Below are 25,445 nucleotides of genomic sequence, written 5' to 3'. Positions count from 1 at the left end.
GTTTCTGTATATCCTAAACAGAGACAGATATGTCATAATTGGAACCAGCAGCCAATAGCTGCATCTTTTACCCTGAATTTAAGACCTCATTCGTTGAAATTGTTCAAGAAATAAGACACGACGATCTAAAACCCCAATGACGATCCCAATTTAAAAGATGCAATTTCTTCCATTGCATGCCATTGATTTGTACACATAGCGTTAGAACACAAACGTGCAACTTTTGATTTCGTCTCTTCAGTAGGTTTTAGATCACCGTTTCTTCAATTCTCAACCAATTTCAACACATAAGGTCTTGAATCAGAGCTAAAGAGTTCAGATATTAGTTGTTAGTTTTAATTTTGACATTTTGTCTTTATTTAGGATATACAGGGTGAACACAACTGGTACCTTAATTTTTTTTTTGGCTTACTGTAATAATGTATGTACTCTGATTATTGTGAGTTGTTATTATGATTACCTGTAAACACTTATACAGGGGCTAAGTTTGGTTGGAATTTTATAAGTTACCTGCTATGACTTTCAACACCAGCAATAAATGATGGCTCTTAATAGAAAGCCTTTAATGGTCCGTGCCTTTTGGACAAGACACAATTCAGATCAGACTACACAAACATTCCTGGAGCTACATGTACTAGGGCCAGAGCCAAAATTCCAGTTTGTGGCGGGACGGAATTTTAATAGACCTTTTGAATTGTAGCTCTGTGCCTGTTTATTTTATGGATTCTTCATGTTCTTAATACAAACAAGTAAGTTACAGACTACATTCACACACAAAAAAAATACTCCAAAGAATCAACATGTGGCAGGCGACAGCTGCTGGCTGGACTCCAATCTGCAAACCAGCAGCAGTACCAGTATACTTTCCAAAAGTGTGGAGTGCAGAAACCAAAGAAGTGTCGGTAGCAAGTCTGCTCTCGTACTGGGTGACCATATCTTTTATAGCTGGAGCAAACATATCTGGATGCAGATCAAGCTTATCTGTAAGCCCATCATACATTCTCTTCAATCTTGCCTTTAGGTCAGATCTTGGCTTTAGGTCAGCATTTGCGTCTGGAAAGAAACCTAAAAATAACAGGGCACTATGTTATTGCTTGTCTTCTTATTCTTTGTCAAAATGACAAAGCATTAATTATCAGTACTAGGCCTACTTGCTATGTACATTATATTGAGGCAATTCCGCAACAGTGTGACTATAAAAATACTTTTTAAAGTTGAAGAAACTGATATCAATTATCATGCTTTGATTAATTAGATACTTTCAAAATATTTTGCAATGGAGTAATGATTAAGCTCTTTGGTGAATGTGTCTGATGTCTGTATACATGTACACTTTTGCGTGGAATTGCCCTTTAGTCATTTTCTGAACAAAATGAAACATGCTTTTATTGATTTGTTTATAATTTGAACATTCCAATGTAACATGGAAACTATAGGACCTGTTGGTAATAATTAGTCATGTTATTATCTAACATAGGTCCTTCTAGACGTCATACTTATCTAGTTTTAGTTCAATGACGTCACGGTGGGGATTCTCCTGATCTATACGTATTGGGGAATCCCCTTATTCTATATTTAGCATCTTGTTTCTAGAAAAAACGTTAGGTGTTTGTTTTGTGGGGAATCCCCTGTCTAAATTATGGGAGAATTCCTTGTATGATGATATGACGTTGTAGGAATGAGTACAATAAGTATAGGCATCATCACCAAAATGGCACTTCACGTGTGTGTTTTTGAATCTTATAAATTTTTAAACAGCAATTCACAGGGCTTACCTGGATGGTCGATAAATTCACATATTGCCCATTCCACGTCTGAACCCAAGAAGTTTTCTACTCGTAAAGTATAGTTCCCATTGTCAAAATGAGACGGTGTTTTGATTGCCAAGTAGCCGAAATACAGACGTGGACCACGCGCAACTTTCTTATCCCAAATTGTTAATTCTACATTCACCTTCGTATTGATAGGTTTACCTTCATGAACGAAAGTTATATACGGTTTTGGCATACCGGTGTAATTAAATGGGATACGCCAGTGAAAATGCGTTTGAGGCAATCCTAGATGCAGAATATGTGGAGCAGCTGTATAAGAGAAAGAACAAAATTATGAATCAGACATAAAATGACAGAATCTTGACGGGTTATGTATTCATGAAATAAGACAGACGACCATTCTCTACTTGCAAAATTGAGATACTGCCAACATGCTGCGCTCCGGTCCTTCAACCAATGGTATGACATAAGTTCATCAAGCTGTTATGCTCCATGAATACAGCATAATCATTCTAGTCCGATGCGACGGTATGATGGAAATTACACAATGGCTCTAAAAAGAGCTGTTCACTTAAATCTGCAACAACAATAGCCTATATCTGTTGAATCTTAATACACGTATCATTCATAGTTAATTGTCTTTTAAAATCTACCAAAAAACGTTTCAAAACGTAAAAAGGGGGAAAAGTTTAAAAAATCTTTCCTGTGTGGCTTTTCACCCTTTTTTAAACTTGGTCCCATTCAGTATAGTAGTAATTTCTACAATTAGGTTTAAGACTGTTCAAAAGCATAGGCTATGTATTATCAAAATCATTTGAAGGTTTATGTTTCATTATATTGCGTGTTCATAGAGAGTAGTAGAGTATTATATATACTTAGCAAATTGACTGTCTGTCAACTTGCATATAGGCCCTACATCTGTACATGAGGCGCAGAATCGCACAAGACGATGAAGAATTTAACAAAGTGAGTATTTGCTACTTTTGCTTAAATCAAAATACATTATAACGTCTTTACGGAAAAACTTCAATCACGCACGAACATTAATTCATTTACTCTACAAAATGAACAATGACAACTAAGAAAACAAACAAGTAGCCTAAAGATGACTTCATATGGGTCTTTAGAAACTTTCATATTATGGGACCAAGTTTAAAAAAGGGTGAAAAGCCACACAGGAAAGATTTTTTAAACTTTGGCCCCTTTTTACGTTTTGAAACGTTTTTTGGTAGATATTAATTCTTTTTTTGAGGTAAAAAAATATTGCGCAGTAAGTGGGTTCTTTGTAGCCATGCGAGGCGAACTAGTTGGATATCCATATTTCGCGGTTAATGGTTCTTTGATTTGCGGGGCAAACTAGTTGGATATCCATATTTCTGGATGAGTGGTTTTTTGAAGCTTCGAGGGGCAAACTAGTTGGATATCCATATTACGCTGTTTGTGGTTCTTTTTAGCCCTGCGGGGCAAACTAGTTCGATATCCTCATTTCGCGGTTAGTGGTTTTGACGACCCATAATCACCCCATCAGCTGCATGGGGTAAGAATTATTTAAAAAAATTAATAGCTGAACCCAATAGTTCAGCGAGGGACTGGAAACGACATATTGATGACTATATATAGAGTGTATTCAATAAACCCAAGCAGAACGAGAGCTGCTAAGTAACCGTTATCCATAACCAGTCCCAGAACAACGCCAAATATGGATTAAAAGACCTTTGACCTTGGATGTACAACAGCATGTTATGATCTAATGGGAAACTGTGCACATCAACAAACACCATTTCTATCAAAAAGGCGGCCGATATAATTTGAAACCACATAAATTACTAGAGTTGGTTCTTCTCTTGGATTTGGACCAAGCTTTAGAATATCGACTGTTGCGTTTTGAAATAAAACAAACCAGAAATTTATCACCCATTGTAAAAGATATGGCACATGTACCGAATACATGTACAAACATTGGCTGACCTTGTGGATTTCCTGGCCCAGCCATGCTAACCACATAAGGAGATTATACGATTAACCTAGTGCAGCTATTGTCATAGCAGGGTATTATTATGTAATACTCCTGATCCATATTTGGCGCTCTCTTGGACTGATAACCATAAACACATGCATGATCAGACAACGAGTGTTCTATTTCCCCATAGCCTCCCACGTTGTACACACGTCAGTCGAATTTGGCGGTGTTGGTTTGTTAGCCCTCCAAGCTATAACATCGTTCACTTTTTGTTGAACTTTGTATGTGGGCCTCACTGTAATAACATAAAGATCAGTCTGATCAGTGTGATATCATTTCAAGAGGTCACTTCACATGATTAAGCTAAACAGCCTAATTCGGCCCTGATTTGGTAAAATGATCTAACTTGAAATTAAAATCGCTGTTTCGAGAAAAAGAGCTTTAAAGTTTGAACACTTGACGTTTTTCTTTTTGAATCAAATAAATTATTAAACAGATCTAATGTCTTAGAAAATATATAAATCTCATTATTTGGTGCAGAAAAAAATTAAGAGTCCCACGTAACATCGCATGGTAAAAAGTGAAAAGTAAAGTTTGAACACTTGACGTTTTTCTTTTTGAATCAAATAAATTATTAAACAGATCTAATGTCTTAGAAAATATATAAATCTCATTATTTGGTGCAGAAAAAATTAAGAGTCCCACGTAACATCGCATGGTAAAAAGTGAAAAGTAATTGAACAAAATGGTGTTGTTCAACGATGTTTAAATATAAAATTATACACTGACTTTCGTACAAAAGTACTTTATCAAAGTGAGCAAAAAGAACGGTGACACTCCCATCACGCGCCACTACAACGAGATTCCCCATATTCCGTCTGATCTTAAAGTCACTGGCCTTCTCCAAACCTCAGGTTCAGATCACTAGCGTTGGTTGAAGGAACAACATACAATCAATCAATCAATTTATTTCATCCATTCATATACATACTATATGCCATTACGGCACCCTTGCTGGCCCTGATATCATCGGACTTAATGTCCAATTTTCTGCATTCAAACTTTAATTTCCTTTTGGTCACGCCCTGCCCATTTGGTAGATCTTCATTCTCTCCATTATAGCAGTTTTTTGTATTAATTTCTTTCTCTCTTTCTTTCTTTCTCTCTTTTTCTTTCTCCCCTTCTTTCTTTCTCTCTTTCTTTCTTACCTCCTTTCTTTCGTTTTTCTTTCTTTCTTTCTATCATAGGCCTACTTTCATTATTCCTTTCCTTTTTAGTTTTTTTTCTTTTCTTTATTTCTTTCTTCTCTTTTCATTTTCCTTCCTTGCTTTTTTCCTTTCTTTCATTCTTTCTTTCTTCCTTCCTTTCTTTCTCTCCTTCTTTCTTTCTTTCTTTCTTCCTCTTTTTTCTTTCTTTTTTCTTTCTTTCTTTCTTTTTTCTTTCTTTCTTTCATAGGCCTACTTTCATTCTTTCCTTTCCTTTTTCGTTTCTTTATTTCTTTCTTCTCATTTCTTTTTCCTTCCTTTCTTTCTTTCCTCCTTTCTTTTTTTTTTTCTTTCTTTCTTTCTTTCTTTCTTTCTTTCTTTCTTTCTTTTTTCTCTTTCTTGTTCATTCTTGACTTTGTTCCTTTATTTTCATCAGTCTCTCTTCCTCTTTCTTTGCATTTCATTTAATATCTAGAGTTTGTCTGCGACTGCTTTCGCTCGCGCTGCTTTTAATTTGCGTGTTGCGCCATTTCACGATTTAAATTACTATAGGCCTATGGCCCTAGATTGCCGAGAAGGATTGTGAAATGCTCCAAAGGTTCAAGGGCGTAAATCGGGTGGGGAACAGGGGGACACGTACCCCTCACTTTTTAAAGTGGGGGGGACACAATATCAAATGTCCCCCCCACTTTTTGGTCCCCACCCCTAAAAAAAAGGAAAAGAGAGAAGAGAAAGGGAGAAAAAGAGAAGAGAAAAGGGAGAAAAGTCAGTTATATATGAGGCCTGTGGTTATTTTAGGCGTTGCGGGAAGGTGGGTCCACTGCCCATAAGCGTGTGAAAATTCCTGCGGGCCCGCCTATATGCAGGGCCTGTCACATTTTATCACCATAAAAATGATTTCAACATCAATCCATGCATGCATTAGTAATTGTGAATCTCAAATCTCAAGTAAAATTTTGACAGAATGACTTCAATTGGACCTTCATTTTGTAAAATTTTCCAACGTCTCAAGGGGAACATCCCCCTCAGACACCCCCTACCCCTTGTGTGTATAGGCCTATAAACAAGTGGTCGCTTTCACTTCTACACCCGCAGGCGCGGATTCAGGGGGGCAGGTCTTATAGGCCTAACATATCAGTGGCAGGTCCGTACGCAGGGGGGCTGCGACCGCACCTCCCCAAGTATACAAAAAGACTTTTTTACGCTTTTTTGGTCAAAAAGGTCCAAATTTGGGGAAGAAAGTCCACTTTTTACAAAATTGCCCCCAGAAAAAAGTCCACTTTTTCAAAATCAGCACCCCTCCCAAAAAAAAAATCCTGGGTACGGGCCTGATCAGTGGACCTGTGTAACATTTTGCTAATTGAGTTCGGACCCTTTTTTCTGTTTAAGCAATGATTTAAATAGTGTAAATATGATGCCCCAAATGGCTTCAACTTCTCAGGGTGGAACATCCCCCCTCAGACACCCCTGCGTAGTGGGTAAACAAGTAGCCATTTTCGGTTCTGCTTTCCACATTTGCCAATTTATGTAATTTAATAGGCCTCTAGTGAAAACTTTTCCACAAAAGGCTTCATGGACCGTCATTTCACAAATTTTTGGCTTTTTTAAACTAAAATTTTACACACTAATAGTGCCAAAATGGGCTACCAAATCGCTTCAATTAGGTATTCATTTTGCAAAAGTTTCTTACTTCTGAGGGGGCACATCAGACACCCCCTGTGTAGTAGCTAAACAAGTAGCCATTTTCACTTCTGCTTTCCACATTTGCCAATTTATGTCATTTATAGGCCTAGGGAAAACTTTTCCACAAAAGGCTTTATGGACTGTCATTTCACAAATTTTTGGCTTTTTTAAACAAAAATTTTACACACTAATAGTGCCAAAATGAAATCGCTTCAATTAGGTATTCATATTGCAAAAGTTTCTTACTTCTGAGGGGGCACATCCAAGCGCAACGCGATGGCCGCTTTGCGCCCATTTTTACTGTATTTATTGATTTCCCCACTGTCTGTGTGTCCCCCACTTTCAAAAATGGATTTACGCCCCTGCAAAGGTTAATGAACGAGAATGAAAAGAACAGATTAACTTTATCATGTTTGTCTCCCTATGCATGAGTGCGTATATTTATGGCCTTTACAATATTTCCTTATGTTCTTGTTAGGTATGGGGTATTATTAAAATAAAAATAGTTATATTAAATGAAATCCTGGCATAAATAAATCGTCTTCATTCAATTGTGCTCTCTCTAAAGCAAGTAGAAATAGCTTGTACACTTTCAACATGGGAACACGTTTTGACGTATCTATAATCAGTAAAAAGATGTAGCTCAGCGGCCAGCCAACAAAAAGAAAATGTCTATAGTAGGCCCTTAGCTGGCCCTATACGTGAAACAAGATTTGGCCGTATTTTACGTGTAAGAAAATCAATCGCATTATCGTGTTCACTCAAAAATTTAGAAATGGGCACTTCTGGGTTGGGTATCTATATAGATTCTATAGAATTTAAGTATGATATATTTTCGATGGTAAATATATTTCACTTTCAAAGTTTGTAGTTTTCATAATTGCAATTTCTGAATATGATATAAAAAGCGGTAATAAGTCTATAAATGTAAGAGTATCGGATCATTTTGAATGTTAATAAATGCGAAACGCCGTCGGTAGACACCTGCAATATCAGGGATTGCCGCGATTCTTGCAGTAGCTTTTATGAATAGAATACAATAGTGGATACAATAGCGGATACAATAGCGGAACAATAGAGCTCTAATACGGGCAAATAAACCTCGTCGCGTTTTGCTAAATTTCACTTCTTCTTTTTCATGAACTAACCGTTATTTTTTTAAACCTTTGGCAAAACTTCGACCGAAGTTTTTAATCTGATCTTCCGCATTATGAACACATATGAGATGCGATCAAGCAAAATTAGTCGGAACTCGGAAATATTGATTTTGAGATATAGCCAAACAAAGGAAATATTTCCTTTTGTTTCCTGTTGTTTTGGAAACTCTTTAATTGCTCATATCTTTGGAACTGGTTGTTCAATTTCAATGGTGTTTTCCGCAAAATCCAGCTTTGTAAATGCTTTTTACTATCCTATAAGAAACTGAAAATTTATTATTGCCGAGTTCCGACTGATTTTGCTTGATTGCATCACAATCCAAAATAAGCAAGTAAGGTGGTAAATTATTGTTAGATGATGTGTTGAAGATGTGAAGAATAAGACAATGTAGTGAAAGACTAATTTGGTATCAGTAAAGTGAATCTTTATTGTGAATTTACCATTGACTACGACATGTACGTCCAGATAGGATCTTTTAGCAGCATTACTACTATGGCATGTTATAGGGCCATAATCATCCTCTGTTACGTTATACACCCTGAGTTGTTGACCTCCTGATATAGGCACTATTTCATATTCCGACTGTATCCCGCTGGTATCCCATCCCACTTCCGGGAGTGGTTCCCCGTAGGAAGTACAATTCACGATAAATGAATCCGTTTCATTGACCTCTATTGATGGTGGGGAAATAATCAGAACTGGATCAGCTGAAAAACAAAATGTATAATTGTGTTATTGATCTGAAGAGTTTGGGGATATCTTATAGACATGTTAAGTAGACATGGTAGAGGGCATTGGACATTGGTCAGAGGGGATTGGACATTGGTCAGTGCCTGAAATAGGAAACAGGATTTACATATTCATTATAGCCCCTCTTCCGGGATAGTTTAACATCTGCATTGTCATAGTCTCAATGCCTGAATAACCCCCTTAAAGACCCATTCAGTGATCCCAGCGCAAGTGTAAAAAATAAAATTGTTTTTAAATTTCTGAAAAAAGTGAAGGATATGCCTAATTCATTCAAAGTGTCGTATTTTTGAAATAAAAAGATTGGCAAAAAAACCGAAGAAAACAGCAGTATAGACAATGTGGAAGCCCCATTCAAATACATGCAGCAAATTTATATGCTGTTAGTTGTTAGTAATATCATGTATAATGTCAAAAGTTGTCTTATATAAACGGCTTTCGGCTGAACCACTAGCAAGATATGTTAGCACAGATTTTTGATGATTTTTGCGAACGTCCAAACCGCTGAATGTGCCTTTAATTGATTAAAAAAAGTGCAATGCAAAACATAGTCCTGTGAATCTGCAAAAATTCCTTCCAAAGTACGTAGCAGACGATATCTACATCGCCGCCAATTCATGTTTCAATCGCTGCGATAAGCAATCGTTGTTCTTTGGTCCATAAGCAGCATGATGATTGATCCATCTCATTGGCAACGCTCGATACTAGCGACTGAACTATAAATTTACATTTATTGTTTGTATCTGTGTAAATCAACCACGACTAAGGGAAGATTACTTTTGCATAAGGACAAGATTACTTCGTCTCACCTAGCTTCCTAACAGAGCCTACAGCATTAAGAGTAATTTTGTTTTTTCTTTCAAATTAAACCCGCGAGTGTTAATATCATTTCCAGCTAGGTATTAGCGTACTTCCAATTTGATTTCTTACAAATCACGGTTGAGATCGCGATATCAATTTCATGATAAAATTCAAAACATCATCAGTTATTACGGTCGTGATGTTTGTTTGAAACAAATATTGTTTGTTACGCTTTCCATGTAAAACGTTTGCTTTTAAGTTTTTTTTAATGCAAAGCAGATCATTGTCACGTGCTTGAAAATCTAGCATTAATGTGAAAACACCTGTTGAGATATTTTTCATTAGTTTGTCAGTTCTTTAAGGGGGAAATTAGATGCATTTGACACAAGCCAATACGGCAGTCTCATAACGCATAAATTATTCTTTTTGGATATTTGCGCAATGCCCAATCCGCAAACAATGTGTTGTGATATTGTCAACACCGTTGACAATTTCTGTAGAAAATAATTAATAGATTGTTCTGCTCTGAACGATGTGTATAGGCTACTTACAACAGGTTTTGTTGTCAAAGCTAGCATCAGCGATTAGTATTGCTTCTTGGGATTCCTGGTAGCATTCAAGATTTTCATCTATTTTCCCCTCTGTTATCACGATTTGAATCCACCGATTTCGACACGCAGAACATCGCAAATTATTACCGGTCAGATGTCTGTTGAAATGGCAGGAAAAATGGAAATAAAGTTTTAAAAAATGTGTCATTTTATTGAAAGAACCCCCTCCCTCCTCGCCCTCGCCATCCCCCTCCTCCCTCCCCCAGGAAAATTATGACCTGTCATATTATCTGTTGAAATTAAAAAATGGCGGGATTTAAAAATGGCGGGAAAATATGGTTTTTAAAATGTGTCATTTGCATCGAAAGAAAAGCAAAACAAAGCAATTATAATGAAGTCTATAATGGTCCAGAAGGATTTTAGTTCTTGATCAGTTTCCACCTAAATCGCATGTTCTATTTTTCCTCTACGTGAACAGCTGTCAGTCTACATTAAAACTAATGAAACCAAAGAGTTTACTCAGAAAAGTGCAATAACACAAGTGGTTTGTATCCTGAATTCTTTGTTACTTATTATGACAGTTAATGTTTCTGTGCGCAAGTTTAATAATCTTTAGCCTGACGAGGTTATAGAGCCCATGGTAAGAGCGAGATCAGCCGACTGATTCATTTTGGTTTGTTGACGGCAAATTCTTTCCTTTGATTGCTTAGTTAAGGTAATAATACACTATTTTAAAGTGTTGTGATTTGGTAGTTCACAACATCTTGCGAATGGCAGTGAGCTTTGGCAAAAATTGCATTGCTCATTTCCTTGTGAGCGTGTAGAAGAATTCAAATATCACAGAAATACTTTTGTAGGTCCTGTGGTTCTTGAGTTATGTTGTAAAGACGGCTGAAACAACAACACTTTTGTAAAATGTACGTAACTCATTAACAACAATAAATTAAGCAAGTTTTCAAAGTATATGATTTGTAGAATGTACTTTTGCAAAACATCAAAGTGTTATTTTTTATTAATATATTGATTTAGTCAATAAAAATTGATTTTTTTTGACTGCTTCGACCAACAATACCGTATCTACCCTTAAGTTGTTATGCAACCGAGAAACATTTGAATTGATCGATCAGGACAAATTTTTACATGAGTTTAAAACCGGAGACCATAAAAAGTGCCGTTGAGCGTGACAACAACATATCATCCAGGTGAACCTATTGGTTATATTAGTTTTCTAACAAAACATCATATAATGTTCAATTCTTGAATTAAGACTTGGACAATGCCAAAAGCTTCACACTAATTAATATACACAAATACATTTTGTAGCTATTTTTATATCGATTTTCCTTTCATTATTAAAATATTCATCTTTTTCTGCTTGTTTGTGGTATTCTATAAACTGTATATTTGTAAAATTGAAAATTTAGGGCACAATTTACATATATCTTACATTTACTTTAGCCTTATAATATAAGTTATTCATTTACTTTCATGACAAAAATTATTTTTGAAAATTTCCGTGTTCTTTGTTACTCAATTTTATTATGTTTTAATGCCAGTAAACAAGCGTCTACCATTTGTAAATGTAAACAAGATTTAAGATCAATAGCGCCATCAGTGTTCACATTTAGTTTAAAATGGTTATAGTTCTACATGGATATGCCATCAAACAACCATGTATCTACACCTAAGTACACATAACTGTTAGAAAACCGATCCTGAAATGATTTTTACAAACATTAATGTTACACATTGGCCGGCCATGGAAATTATAGTTTTATAACAGACATGTAAAGTATGCGGTAACTATTCAAAAAACAGTCTGGTTTGTTTAATACATTTGCGTACGATAAATGCGTTATGCGTAAAAGTGATTTTTTATGTTAGTACAACTTACATATATGTGAAGTTCAGATTGAGGAATATCCGCCAAGAAGCCGCCAGTAGCTCGTTATCTCTCAGATCACTGCATAAAAACGGTAATATCAATTATTATATATGTTATAAGACGTATTAAATCCTTAATGATAAAAAACCCATATAATTTCAAAACTATTTTCAACTACAATCATAACGTAATTATGTTGACTCAATTAAGACAGGCATTTCAAGGATCGATGTCAAAAATGTCAAAAGCCCATTATTTTGTAATTAGAACTATAGTTTACCTGTAGCTGTGAGAGTAACTGATAGCGATGCTATGTGACCCCTGATGACCCCTTTTGACATGTTCCTGTCATATCGATAATTCTTTTTACCACTTTCAAGCACATTGGGCATATTGACCCCATATGACCTTCGCCCTCGAGTGACCTCGATTTGATTTTGTTCATGCTCCCGTGATATGGAGAATTACTTTCACCAAGTTTAAAAATCAGACGAAGTTTAAAATGTAGCCCCTGGATGCTGGATGACATTTGACCTCGGATGACGTCGATTTTATTTTTTACGTGTACCTCTCATATCAAGGATCCCACCCGCCAAGTTTGAGCCTAACCGGACAAAGTTTGAAATTTGAACCGTCCGTGATGACCCTTGACCTCGGTTGACCTTAATTTTATTTCGCGTATTTATTCCCCTCGTATCAAGGATTCCACCCACCAAGCTTGGACCCGATCGGACAAAGTTTGAAATTTTGACCTTTGACCTTGACCTCCGATGACCTTCAAAATCAGCCGAAGGACATGCTTTTCCCGATACCTGTCCATGTCCGAAATATTGGATCGATGAGTGGCGAAACGCATAGCCGGACAGACAGACAGACACACTTCTCTGATTATTTTAGTATAGTAGATAGATGCAATTCAATTGATTATTAGTATGTCTGAGAATTGATAGTATATAATTATATTCTAAATTCACTAAGCTCTCATAGGTGAGAATTTGACTTTAAAATGTGGGTAAGAAAAACTCCTGTGACATAATCATTAAACCTGTTCAAGTGGTATATTTTCAGCATTTTATCTTTTCAGAAAAGGTCATAACATCATAATTTTTGGTTATTTCGCACAATTTGTAATCAACACTTACACGACGATCAAATCAGTATTGTGATCCAGTGCTTCGTCTGATATTGTCTCTAGTCCCGTCTTTGTTATCTGCCTGATAAAATCAATAATAAATGTGAAACGTGAGTGGTATTATTGAACAAAATAATATATCAGTCAAACTATCAATCTAAAGCCAGGTGACAATGACGATGTTTTCCCGTCTGTGGCTCAAGGCATCATGCGATTAACTAAATTAGCGACCATTTTGCACACGACATCACAAGAATGCTTAACCTTAACATATTTTTCATATACTTTTTAGGTCCCGTGAAATACTCAACTATGAATGCATGTACGTTCTTTCACGTGGATCTTTCCAGTACAATTCAGAATTGTACTACACAAACTACACATACCATGCCGATAATATCGCCTAGACACAGTGTTCTTAAAGGTATATATCAGACATGTTAGATGCATACACTGAATGTCGATTGACTTTATGATAAATCGTGTTGCTCATAAGTTTACAGAGGCGAACACGTCTTAATATTTGATGCTATAAGTTGTATATTAGTTAAGGGATGGGGTATGAACGTTTGGACAGTATTTATTGTGGGACATTAGAGCACATCAGACATATCGAATTGCATTCTGAATACGAAGAATGTCCTTCTGATTCAAATATTTTTGATTTAAAAAAATTCACAATGTAATACACATTTTATGGCAAATGATTAAAATTGATATTTTGATATTTAACAGTACTCGAAGTAAACTTTACAAATCTGATGATTTATACGTAAAGTGTATGTAGGTGGGATGAAAAGCCGACGATCAAATGAAAATTTTGACCTTTCGTATTGAAGATATGGATTTTTTTCCCAAAACACACAAAAAAAAGTAGGTCTTTTGGGGAAGAAAATCCATATCTTCAATATGAAAGGTTAAAATTTTCAATTGATCGTCGGCTTTTCCTCCCAGCTACAAATTTTAATAATTTGTCATAAAATTAGTATTACATCGTGAATTTCAAAAATGAAAACTATTTGATATCAGAAAGACATTCTTCGTATTCAGAATGCAAAATGCAATTCGATATGTCTGATGTGCTCTCATGTCTCACAAAAATACTGTCGTAACGCTCAAAACGCTCATACCACTCACAAAAATACTGTCGTAACGCTCAAAACACTCATACCAGATCCCTTAAGAGACGATTTCATAATCGTAATTCATCAAGCATTTGAAATGCTTAAATGTTTGTACAGTACACTTTGGTGACATTGAAATGCTTTAATGTTTGTACACTTAGAAACGACCAAGAAACGTACATATTACAGTCATAATCAGAAAGTTTTATCATCTATTCCAGCTCCAGTGACACATCATCATCCCCGGGGGTTCGCCGGGGTGCTAACGAACGCGTCGCCAGCACAAACGTCCTACGCGATTAATAACGCGTATAGGGCGCATTCAAGTGCGCCGTAGCGACCGGTAGTTCATGATACGCGATGACAGGGTCAATGGCCGCTTCCACGCAGTAACATACTTCTGAACTCACTGTCAGGGTCCTGGTCATAATCAGAAAGTTTTATCATCTATTCCAGCTCCAGTGACACATCATCATCTTTTGGATGCATTGAAATACATGAAATAGGTCATCATTATAATTTTACGTTGAAAAATCATTATAACTGGGCCGTAGTGTTAGTTTTCATGCCTCTCCAATAAACATTGGCTTCATTCTACCAGGACAATATGCATTGAGGAGTTGGAACACAGGAGTTGGAACATAGCTCGTCTCAAAGCCCCGCGCGCATTTTAAATCTTAATAAAATTCTTCATCTTGACCACAGTGAAACCCATGCCCGTACGCATGGTGGGGTGGTGGAGGTGGGTGGGGGGTGGGGGTTGGTGCAGGGGATGCGTCGCACCCCCATTTGCAAAAAGTCTAAAAAAGTCCCAAAATATCACAATCAAAATCATGTTTTTACGACTTTTTGGCAAAAAAGGTCCAAATTTTAGGAAGAAAGTCCACTTTTCTCTAAATTGCCCCCCATCCCTGGAAAAAAGTCCACTTTTTCAAAATCAGCACCCCCCCCCAAACAAAATCCTGAGTACGGGCCTGGTGAAACCTCCTTGAGAAATGAAAAGGTGGACTATTCTTGTCAAAAACCTCGTCCCACAGATTAAAAAAAAAACAAGTAAAGAAACAAAACAAAAAAACGCATTCCGCATTAGGTTTTTAACTTGGGAAGGGCTTTTGAGACGAACTATTAATTAAGCTATTCTAACAGCAGTAGCTTTTATGGATGAAGTGCTATCAATACTACTTGAATCGATCTGTATAATGCACCCGGAGCATTGGAGCGTAACGTAGTAAATAAGATGAATCGATCTGTATAATGCACCCGGAGCATTGGAGCGTAACGTAGTAAATAAGATGAATCGATCTGTATAATGCACCCGGAGCATTGGAGCGTAACGTAGTAAATAAGATGAATCGATCTGTATAATGCACCCGGAGCATTGGAGCGTAACGTAGTAAATAAGATGAATCGATCTGTATAATGCACCCGGAGCATTGGAGCGTAACGTAGTAAATAAGATGAATCGATCTGTATAATGCACCCAGAGCATTGGAGCGTAACGTAGTAAATAAGATGAATCGATCTGTATAATGCACCCAGAGCATTGGAGCGTAACGGAGCATTGGAGCGTAACGTAGTAAATAAGATGAATCGATCTGTATAATGCACCCGGAGCATTGGAGCGTAACGTAGTAAATAAGATGAATCGATCTGTATAATGCACCCGGAGCATTGGAGCGTAACGTAGTAAATAAGATGAATCGATCTGTATAATGCACCCGGAGCATAACGTAGTAAATAAGATGAATCGATCTGTATAATGCACCCGGAGCATTGGAGCGTAACGTAGTAAATAAGATGAATCGATCTGTATAATGCACCCGGAGCATTGGAGCGTAACGTAGTAAATAAGATGAATCGATCTGTATAATGCACCCGGAGCATTGGAGCGTAACGTAGTAAATAAGATGAATCGATCTGTATAATGCACCCGGAGCATTGGAGCGTAACGTAGTAAATAAGATGAATCGATCTGTATAATGCACCCGGAGCATTGGAGCGTAACGTAGTAAATAAGATGAATCGATCTGTATAATGCACCCGGAGCATTGGAGCGTAACGTAGTAAATAAGATGAATCGATCTGTATAATGCACCCGGAGCATTGGAGCGTAACGTAGTAAATAAGATGAATCGATCTGTATAATGCACCCGGAGTATTGGAGCGTAACGTAGTAAATAAGATGAATCGATCTGTATAATGCACCCGGAGCATTGGAGCGTAACGTAGTAAATAAGATGAGTCGATCTGTATAATGCACCTGGAGCATTGGAGCGTAACGTAGTAAATAAGATGAATCGATCTGTATAATGCACCCGGAGCATTGGAGCGTAACGTAGTAAATAAGATGAATCGATCTGTGTAATGCACCCGGATCATTGGAGCGTAACCTAGTAAATAAGATATAAATAATAACTACTTACAATTCCCTCAAACCCGTCAAATATTGCAGTGCAGTGGACGATAAGTCGGTCAGACGCGGCTGATTTTCGATGATCCTGTAAAATATTTAAAAAAGAGAGAAAACGCGATTTATTTTGTGTGATAACAAATTTCACAAATAATATTGATCCATTATTTACCATGCATTAAAGGAATCTTGTGAATTGTGACTATCTCATTACTATTTTAAAAAGTTTTAGTTTATTAGTGTTAGAAATTTTTATATAAACATGTTAAGATTAACCAATTCAGGTGTATAATTTATTGTTTATGTTCATGATTCGCATTTAAATTAAATGGGTAACACTTTGAGCTTGATTCGTAGAACACATAATAGAATTACTAGAAGGGATTTAATAGAGGACAGATGGAAATGAAGTGCTACATATGCTTAACATCATAAGAACTACCTGCCGATTGCCCAAAAAGAACTTTCCATTATCAATTGGACCAATCAGCAACATTGTTAGACTAATTTCAACACAAAAAATGGGGTGAATTATTTGCAAAGCTCCATTCTGATTGGTGATTAAAGTGAAGATATCATGTAATTGACAAATCAGAGGCAATGTTAGATCGGCAGGTAGTGCTCAGGGGTTTAATGGCAACAGGAAATAACGGACTGTGATTTCAACCCGTAAAGTACGCTTCCATGTGAAAAATGAATGAGTAATAAAATACCAAATGTACCTTGAAGCAAACACATAATTACACCACAAAGCATGAAACCCTTTCTCTACACTGTAAAAATCGGTGACGTGTGACGCGTTTAGAAACTAAATATATGAAATGTGACACGTTTAGAAACTGAACACAATGTTTAGCTGGGAAACTAAGTGTTTAGCTGAGTGGCGTAGCCAGGATTTTGGTGTGATGGGACAAGGCCAGATTTTCGTCCCAATTTGTCAATTTTTTGTGTTGTCAAGTCAAGAGCCATGGGTTTGACGTCACAGACGTTTCAGGGTATACCACCTTATGCGATCGATTCGAGACAATTAGGTCAAACTGTTCGTGAACGCCATTTTATCTTCAGGGTTTGAGAAACATTAGAAATGAAAGTAATCAACTATTCTCTTGAATATATAATGCTTTGCATTTTATTCTTGAAAATACTATCTTTAAAAAACACAAATCAACCACCATGGAAGCACAGCAGTGTTTAGTAGAATATATTTGCTCAACAAATATATTTCTTACAAAACTTTCATAACACTGGGTCTTTTCACATTTCTTCTCCCTCATCCACCAACGTCTGTCCTGTCTGTCTGCATTTCAAATCATAAACATCTCAAAAGTAACTAACTCCCCTTTAATAATGGCCATTATTCAAAAACGGGCGATTGTATTACATATCTGTAAAATGCGCTGGAAGCAGATTTTATTTCTGCGATTTTGACACCTCATTTGTAACAATTGACTAAATATTAACGCCATAGCGTACATTTAAATCAATGTAACCCAAGATTTGAAAGTTGCAGTAAATTATTTCAGTATAATGGAAGGATATCATTCTGTGAAATGATATCTGAGTGCTGTTGTATTGTTGCAAGTGCAACTTTCAAATCTGGACCTCACTACGTAAAATTGACCGGTGTTTTATTGTTTTATGGGCTATCGTATCAAATGAGGTGCTTCCAAATTCCGCTTCTAACGCATTTTTCAGATTTGTAATACATTAGCGCGTTTTTGAATAATGGCCATTATTTAAGGGGAGTTAGTTACTTTTTTGAGATGTTTATATCACTGAGATCAATATTCGCTGTAATGAGTAATTTGGTTTGTTTTAACCAAAACCCTTATAAACTGTAAGCAACTTTTGAAGGATTTGATGAACGAGTTGATTATTGCAAGCGATGTCATACTACCGCCTGAAGTGTGTGCTTGAAATTTCATCATTACATTTGTTTTTGTCAAAGAAAATGATTTTGTGTATGTCTTTAGCAACCACTCTCCAAAAATTGGGCACTCACAACACCTGTTTGGTGCATGCGGGGAACCAATAATGGCTGACCACGAATTGGCTCGTTGGATTCGTCTATATGATGAAACACAAAAACTCAGGCGTCCAATAATAATTATTAGAAAGCACAGTAGTTATATCATAAATATACCCATGCAAGTGAATATTTCATAGAAATATTGATGAAGTCAAAGAGCTGACATATATATTCGCTGTAATGAGTAATTTGGTTTGTTTTAACCAAAACCCTTATAAACTGTAAGCAACTTTTGAAGGATTTGATGACCGAGTTGATTATTGCAAGCGATACCATACTACCGCCTGAAGTGGGTGCTCGAAATTTCATCATTACATTTGTTTTTGTCAAAGAAAATGATTTTGTGTATGTCTTTAGCAACCACTCTCCAAAAATATTTAATTTGCTCTACAATGATGTTAACGCTACCCTAGACAGTTACAATATTTTTTGCATGGTAACAGATCTCCCGAATCATAGGAATGCTATGATATCAAAGGTATCGACTAAACCAATATGTCAAACCTTTTGGGAAAATAAATTCAAAAACATGAAATTCATGAAATTTGGAAAAATATTCTGGCAACAAAAGAACCCAGGCTAATGACATTAAATTGGAATATAACCAGTAATATTTATCGGCAACAAAAGTCTTTCTTAACAAAACAGGAAAAGAAAAAAGTAATGTATGTGAAATTTGTAACGAAGTAACACTTTTTGTTTTGGTTGCAAAAAAAATAAAAAGATATGGAGCGAAGTGGACAAAATAATTTTGCAACACTACAATGTTAAAATTAAAACCACACAAGCAGATGTTATCTTTGGTTACTACCATGCAGGAAAATGTAATACTATCTATATAAATAAAAGGAAGGTTGCCCATCTTGTGCGCGAGTGTTCTCCGAATTGCCTAGACTTTCGGCTTTGATTTAGTGGTATAATGATCGGGTACATATTGCCATTTTTCCATCGGACATTCGTTTTTGCAAAATTTGATGGTAACTAAGCGAATAACATAAAAAACTGTCGTGTTGCTATGCAAAATCGCATGCAGTGGCATTGTGGGTAATAAGGACAGTGTGAACCGCGTAATAGTATTTCCATTAAAAAACCATACGCAGAGCAACATTGCACTGTTTTCTGCCAACTGCGAGGTGGCCATTCAGGCTATCTAGATGCACAACATCGCGTACTTTAAGAATGATCTCGAGCTTTTCGCCCCTACGCAGAGCTACGCACCCGATTTTCCGCCACTGCACCGAAGTTGGCAGCCAAGAGATTAAGGCTACGTCGCGTGAATTTTATTATTTATTCTAGGCCTATGAATCGTCGTTTAGTTTTACAGCCAAATTCATACGGGAGATTGAGGAATATACGGGGAACGCATTGCACTTTATATGGTTGAAAACGGTCAAGACCAAGAATTGGCCTCAAAATCAGTGAAAATATGGTTAAAACCGGGGTTTTTCCCGGGATTTTTTGTTGTCAAAACTCAGTGGTAGCGCGCGAACTAACTAGCAGCAGCGCGTTGGCGTTAGTGCGTTGGCGTTAGTACGTCGCCGTACTCCCAGACAAACGAGGTATGTCTATGGCCGTACTGAGCAATGTGACGCGCACGTAGGCCTACGGGGTGCATATGCACAGACCAACTTTCCGTGCCAGAGAAATAGAAAAGAAAAGAAAGGAAGACAAAACTGAAAAGGTAGGCCTATGGATGGGTTGTGGATTATATGCATGGTACTGGATTCGGTTAAGAGATTACCCGCCAAGATAATAAAAAATCGTGAGGATACGAGAGGAAGGAAGGAAGCTAAAAATGAAAGAATAAATAAAAAAATAAATAAAAAAACAGGAAATCACAAGCTAAGCAGGAATATGAAAAATGGGAATAAAATGTAGAAAAAAGCCAAAACTAAAAGGAGAAATGTAAGAAATGGTAGATTTATAAAATAATGCATGGGAACGGGGCTCAATAAATGAATAACGTGGAAACGGAAATCACAAGCTAAGCAGCATGGGAACAAAATAGACCTATGCAAAAGAAACTGAAGAGAAAGAAAGGAGCTAAATGAATTTTTAAAAAAGAGAAAAAAGAAGAAGACAAAAAAGGTACGGGTAGGCCTATTATACGGGTTATGGTTACAGTAACTAAATGAAACGGGAGCAAACTAAAGAGGGAAAGAAAGAAACTAATCAGGAAAATTAAGGGAAAAAAAGAAGTTAAAATTAGAAACTAATCAGGAAAAATAAGAAAAATAAATAACAACTGAAGGAAACGGAAATCACAAGCTAAGCAGCTAATAAAAATGAAGCTATAAAGGGAAACGTATAAGAAAGGATAGATTTAGAAAATAAAGGAAATGGGGTTAGGCCTAGATAGATAAATAACATGGAAACGGAAAATGACAAGCTAAATAGCATTTTGTTTTAATGGAAACAAACTAGGTCCGTGCAGAAGAAACTGAAAAGAAAATGGAAATGCAAGAAGGGACAGGTTTAGAAAAATAAAATTTACCTTTCAATGATTCTACCTTTTCATTTTTCAGTAATTCCTCCTGTTTTAGTGATCGCTCCCATTTACTCATCTAGCGGGGACCCGCGCGAAGCGCGGGTATCCCGCTAGTTATCAATAAAGTAATAAGTGTTAGTAAACTGTCAATTAGTAAATATCGTTATGGGAAATATCCCGATTTGATCAGTCCATTACATTCTGAAAGCTTATGTAGTAATTGTAGTAATCAGTAAAGTCAGAAATTAGTAAAGTGAGATCAAAATGAGTTATGTAAATATATAATGTGATGTCATCAACGAAGCAAATAAAATAAAAGATAAAAAAATGTTGCGAACCTTTAATACATCTCATCCATATTCCGAATCTTTTGCTTAAACACTGCGAGATTCACCTCGCGTACGTGCTGATTTATCTAATACGGGGAATCCAAACCCACAGTGCCATTTGTGTAGCTCGACATGTTTTTTATATACGGTAGATCGCCGTTTGTAATAACAGAAAACGAGTTGTGAAAAATATGTATGAGTGAATGACAAGATACACAGTTCATCGTTTATGTGTGGCATAAAATTTCTTTCCATTATTAATTCTATTTTGATGCCTTTATCATGTTGTGGTATCTTTTATGTAACCATGCATGTACTGTAAATTTAGTTTTCATACATTTGTTGCAAGTTAACAAAAATGTGGATCACACTTTCGCTAAAATAAACATCGACACAAAATTACAGTTGCAATATGTTGATTGTGTTTCGCTTAAAGACATTTAGAAATGAGGCGTGAAGAGCGCAGAACGTACTAATCAAGATGTAAAATAATGCTAATGTCAGACTTGATGACTCGTAATGTGTTTTTATAAAATGTTTTGCATTAAGGGTACTTGCCCATCAGTTTCATTCAGGGGCGTGTTTGAAAAACGGCACAGCGCATTAGTAAAAAGAATAAAAAATACTAAAATTTTCACCGGGGTTCGAACCACTGCCAATTGCACTATGAATGCTAAAGATGCCTACTGTGCCACGGTGACTGTGGTTAACATTCGGTGATTTTCAAAGATAACATATCAACACGTTTCTAGTGTATTGAAAATCAGATGTTGGTAGGATTCATACTGCAGTTACTGTCCGTTTTCCTATACACAATACACAGTGCTCTCACCATTGACGCGTGACCTCAACAAATGATGTATGTTGGAAAGAATGGACACTTGCCTAGTTAACATCACTGTGTGAAAAATAACCAGCGAATATTTTATTTATTCTCCAAAACTTCTAGAAAATATATTTCTCTAACATGACCTAAAATTACAGCTAGGTTAGATGTTCAGAAATGGTCGCACTTTTGTAAAATATGAGTGAGGGCAAGGCATAGCTAGCCAACTCCCCGTGTTAATTGAATGGAGATTTGACCGAAAATATTGGTATCGGACCGCTCACTTCTGAAGGATGCCACAAAAAAAACGGTAAAAGCTACATTTAAATTATTCTAAATAGGTTCTAGAAAATAAAGTTTTGTAACATGTCCTAAATTTTTAGCTAATTTAGATGTTTGGAGAGGGTCGCACTTTTGTGTTTTAGGAAGGATATGTAAACGACAGATAACACCAAAAATATGAAGAAATTATTTCCAAACCGTGTTAAGTCAACAATCATTATGTTGCTCGTTTTGAAGAATGCTGGTTAACAAAAAGCAGGTCTTTGTCTCATTTCGTGAACAAAAGTACACATACCATTGTTTCCTTTCGTTTCCTTTATAATCGGTTACCCAACTGAAGCTATAAATACCAGCTTTATTGCGATGTCGCACATTGAAAACAGACACTTGTTCACAACCAGAGAAGATCTGATTTAATCAGTTGAGCTGCTTCAATGAGTGTTATCTTGGTTTAATAGCTTTTAATGGGGTTTAATCCTGCAAAGGTCGAGATGAGTTCTACTGTAGACATGACTGCATCATGTACGGTCATAGAAAGACGTATGACTCTACTTGTCTGTTTGTTTTTCATTTAATACAATTTAATTTTGATCAATTGAACTGGTACGACTCTTAGCACTCGTGATAAACGACGATTAATTTAGTAATAATAAAATGAAAACGCTGGGTCATTCACGACATCATTTGTAATTCATGTCAAAACCTGGGGAGGACCACACACATCCGTGTTGCATACGTGCGCAATCGATACTCAATGATCCAGACAATAGCATTTGAATATACCGCCCTGCTTGACACATCCTGTCACTTGCGGGAAGATATACTATTATAGGCCTACCGTAATAGCTTACAATAGATACCCCACCGTAAATAGCTCTCTTTATTACCTTGCTGTGCCCGTTTATACGCGCAGTGTACGCACTTTTGAACCATATTTTGTTCAAAAATGATAGGAAGGGACTGTTTTCAGCTAAAATGTTGGTTATCAGATGCTTAATGATACCGGGAAGTGGTGCAGAAAGGTAAGCGTCCTCTTTATTTATTCAAAATATCACATATCAATGAATTTAAATTGGAAATCCAAAAAGGAAATTTCAGGTCAAAATTCTCACCTTAGAATTATTGTGAAATAAAATCAAACCCAATTTAGGCTACGCAAACAACGTCCAATTATTCCCATTGGTGTTTGCTACACGTGCATATAATAAATTATGATTTGGGGCTAATTTGAGAAGAGTTAATGCCTCGAGTTTCAAAATACACCGAGTGATGTTTTTTGATCAAAAACGTCGACAATTCAAGACTCTGTAAAAACAAATCAAGAATTTTCTGGGATAATTGCAACTAAGTATAATGAAAGTTATGATCTAAGCTACCAGATGCATGATTAATTTCCTGACTATGATATTTAGTTGTCGGAAAAGATTACTATAATGTTTTGGCGGGATTATTTCCCGCCAAAAATTTCAACCAAAAAGAGCATGTAGCCTTAAATGCTCGCTTCGTTGCTTCCTTGTCGACACATTAAGCCATTTGCTTGAAACGTCAATAATGGCTTATACAAAAGTAATGATTTGTTATTTTCAACCTGCAAAAATGTGGTTATGACGCTGTGATCAAGTTTTTTCAACACATGGGTAGCCTACATGTATGATTTTTTTCCTAATTCCATCTTTCTAGGTGTAGTTTCCTGCTGTCTATTTTATTTTCTCTCTCTATCTTTTTCAAATATTTCTATATTAGCTTATTTTTAACCAGGTACAGTCGACTAGACTGCTTCTGGCAACCGCACGTGTTACATAACACGTATAACAACTTTAGTGAGTAGCTTTAAGAGTAGCAATGAAGAGAAGACACAAGACAGAAAAATTGTCTTAACCCCCTGAGCACTACCTGCCGATCTAAGATTGCTATCTTCATTTTAATCACCAATCAGAATGTAGCTTTGCAAATAATTCACCCAAATAAGTTTGCGTGGTGAAATTATTCTAACAATGTTGCGAATTGGTCCAATTGATAATAAAAACTTCTTTTTGACCAATAGGCAGGTAGTTCTCATGGGGTTAACAATGTTTTCACCAAAGACAAAAAAAAATCTTTACTTACAGTCTCTGTACAGCTGCTGCTCCTGTTGGCACACTCTTTCCCAAAGTAGGTATGTAATCCAATGTATCAGTCTTATTACATGCAAGTGTTAGTAAATTCTCCCCGTCTGGGCCCGCACTAAGTTGAATACACATACAAGATTGCAGGTATTTAGTATTTAATATTTTCCCACATTCGTCAATAGATGCTGCCATTTGACTTGACATTGTCCTGTAGTTCGTCTGGTACGATGACATTACAATATAAGCCAAAGGAATAAGGTAGAGATGCGTCATGATGGTTAGTGTAATATGCTGTGCGGTGTGCGTGTAAATAACTCCAAAGTGGTAACATCCGTCTGTACGATCTTCTGCTTTAAAGGGGCATTGAGAGATATCGCACATGCGGTATAGGACACGCGACACGTGACGTTCGAGGCTGGCGAAAATACAAAGCTGACAGCTCCATTCAAAATATACGGTTAGCAGTTATAAATTGAAAAACAGCATACTTACAGCGTGGTACATTGTCGTACCCCCAACGGTTTTAGAGTAAGATAATTTTGCTTTGACACCACATAACAAATTTAGAATTGTTTGTGAAGATTTCATGATTATGTATTAATCCAATGGCGACGTCAAAATGGCGATATCGCATCCGCCACCACAGAACGCCCTCAATTTATTTTCTCGAGTTGCCAGTTGCAGCGCCTAGTGGCAGCTTTTCACACGCATGTTAAATTTTCCCGTTCTAAAATATTTGTGAATTTAACATTTTTTCTGGTGTCTTGGTTACATGCATGGATCACCTTTATAAACTGGTCCCAAAAAGTAACTTACCAGGTAAGAAATTCGTCTGTCAAGTTCAAACGACAAATCGTATTATACTGAATAGCATATGAGTGGAAGCGGTGTACATTTACGCGGAGTTTGACACCTCATTTGTCGCAAACAGATCAAAACTTTTGAAGTTATGCTC

General features: G+C 36.5%; 1 protein-coding gene across 2 annotated transcripts; it reads right to left on the bottom strand.

The window, feature by feature from the left end:
• Window positions 1-378: 378 nt before the first annotated feature.
• LOC140140253 (BDNF/NT-3 growth factors receptor-like) lies at window positions 379-24,776 on the bottom strand. 2 transcript variants are annotated; one of them, XM_072162041.1, is made up of 8 exons: window positions 24,489-24,776; window positions 16,442-16,516; window positions 12,905-12,976; window positions 11,772-11,840; window positions 9,878-10,035; window positions 8,219-8,485; window positions 1,776-2,081; window positions 379-1,065 (listed from the first exon to the last, which is right to left on the bottom strand). In XM_072162041.1, exons 1-8 carry the CDS (start codon window positions 24,761-24,763, stop codon window positions 755-757), a joined length of 1,533 nt encoding a protein of 510 aa, XP_072018142.1. In that variant the 5' UTR covers window positions 24,764-24,776; the 3' UTR covers window positions 379-754. The 2 variants fall into 2 exon arrangements, with proteins under 2 accessions (XP_072018142.1, XP_072018143.1); XM_072162042.1 differs by lacking the exon at window positions 11,772-11,840.
• Window positions 24,777-25,445: the final 669 nt, after the last annotated feature.

Source organism: Amphiura filiformis, chromosome 19, assembly GCF_039555335.1.
Source record: "Amphiura filiformis chromosome 19, Afil_fr2py, whole genome shotgun sequence".
Taxonomy (NCBI): domain Eukaryota; kingdom Metazoa; phylum Echinodermata; class Ophiuroidea; order Amphilepidida; family Amphiuridae; genus Amphiura; species Amphiura filiformis.
This window is presented reverse-complemented; position numbering and strand designations above follow the sequence as displayed.

What these genes read in the sequence shown, in the direction of transcription:
- LOC140140253 (XM_072162041.1), bottom strand. Translation starts at nt 24,763, where the DNA reads ATGACGCATCTCTACCTTATTCCTTTGGCTTATATTGTAATGTCATCG. An exon ending in AATACTGATTTGATCGTCGT is followed by an intron (nt 11,841 to 12,904) that starts GTAAGTGTTGAT and finishes GTTTTTATGCAG; the next exon opens with TGATCTGAGAGATAACGAGC. An exon ending in CTTTGACAACAAAACCTGTT is followed by an intron (nt 8,486 to 9,877) that starts GTAAGTAGCCTA and finishes TTTGTTTTTCAG; the next exon opens with CTGATCCAGTTCTGATTATT.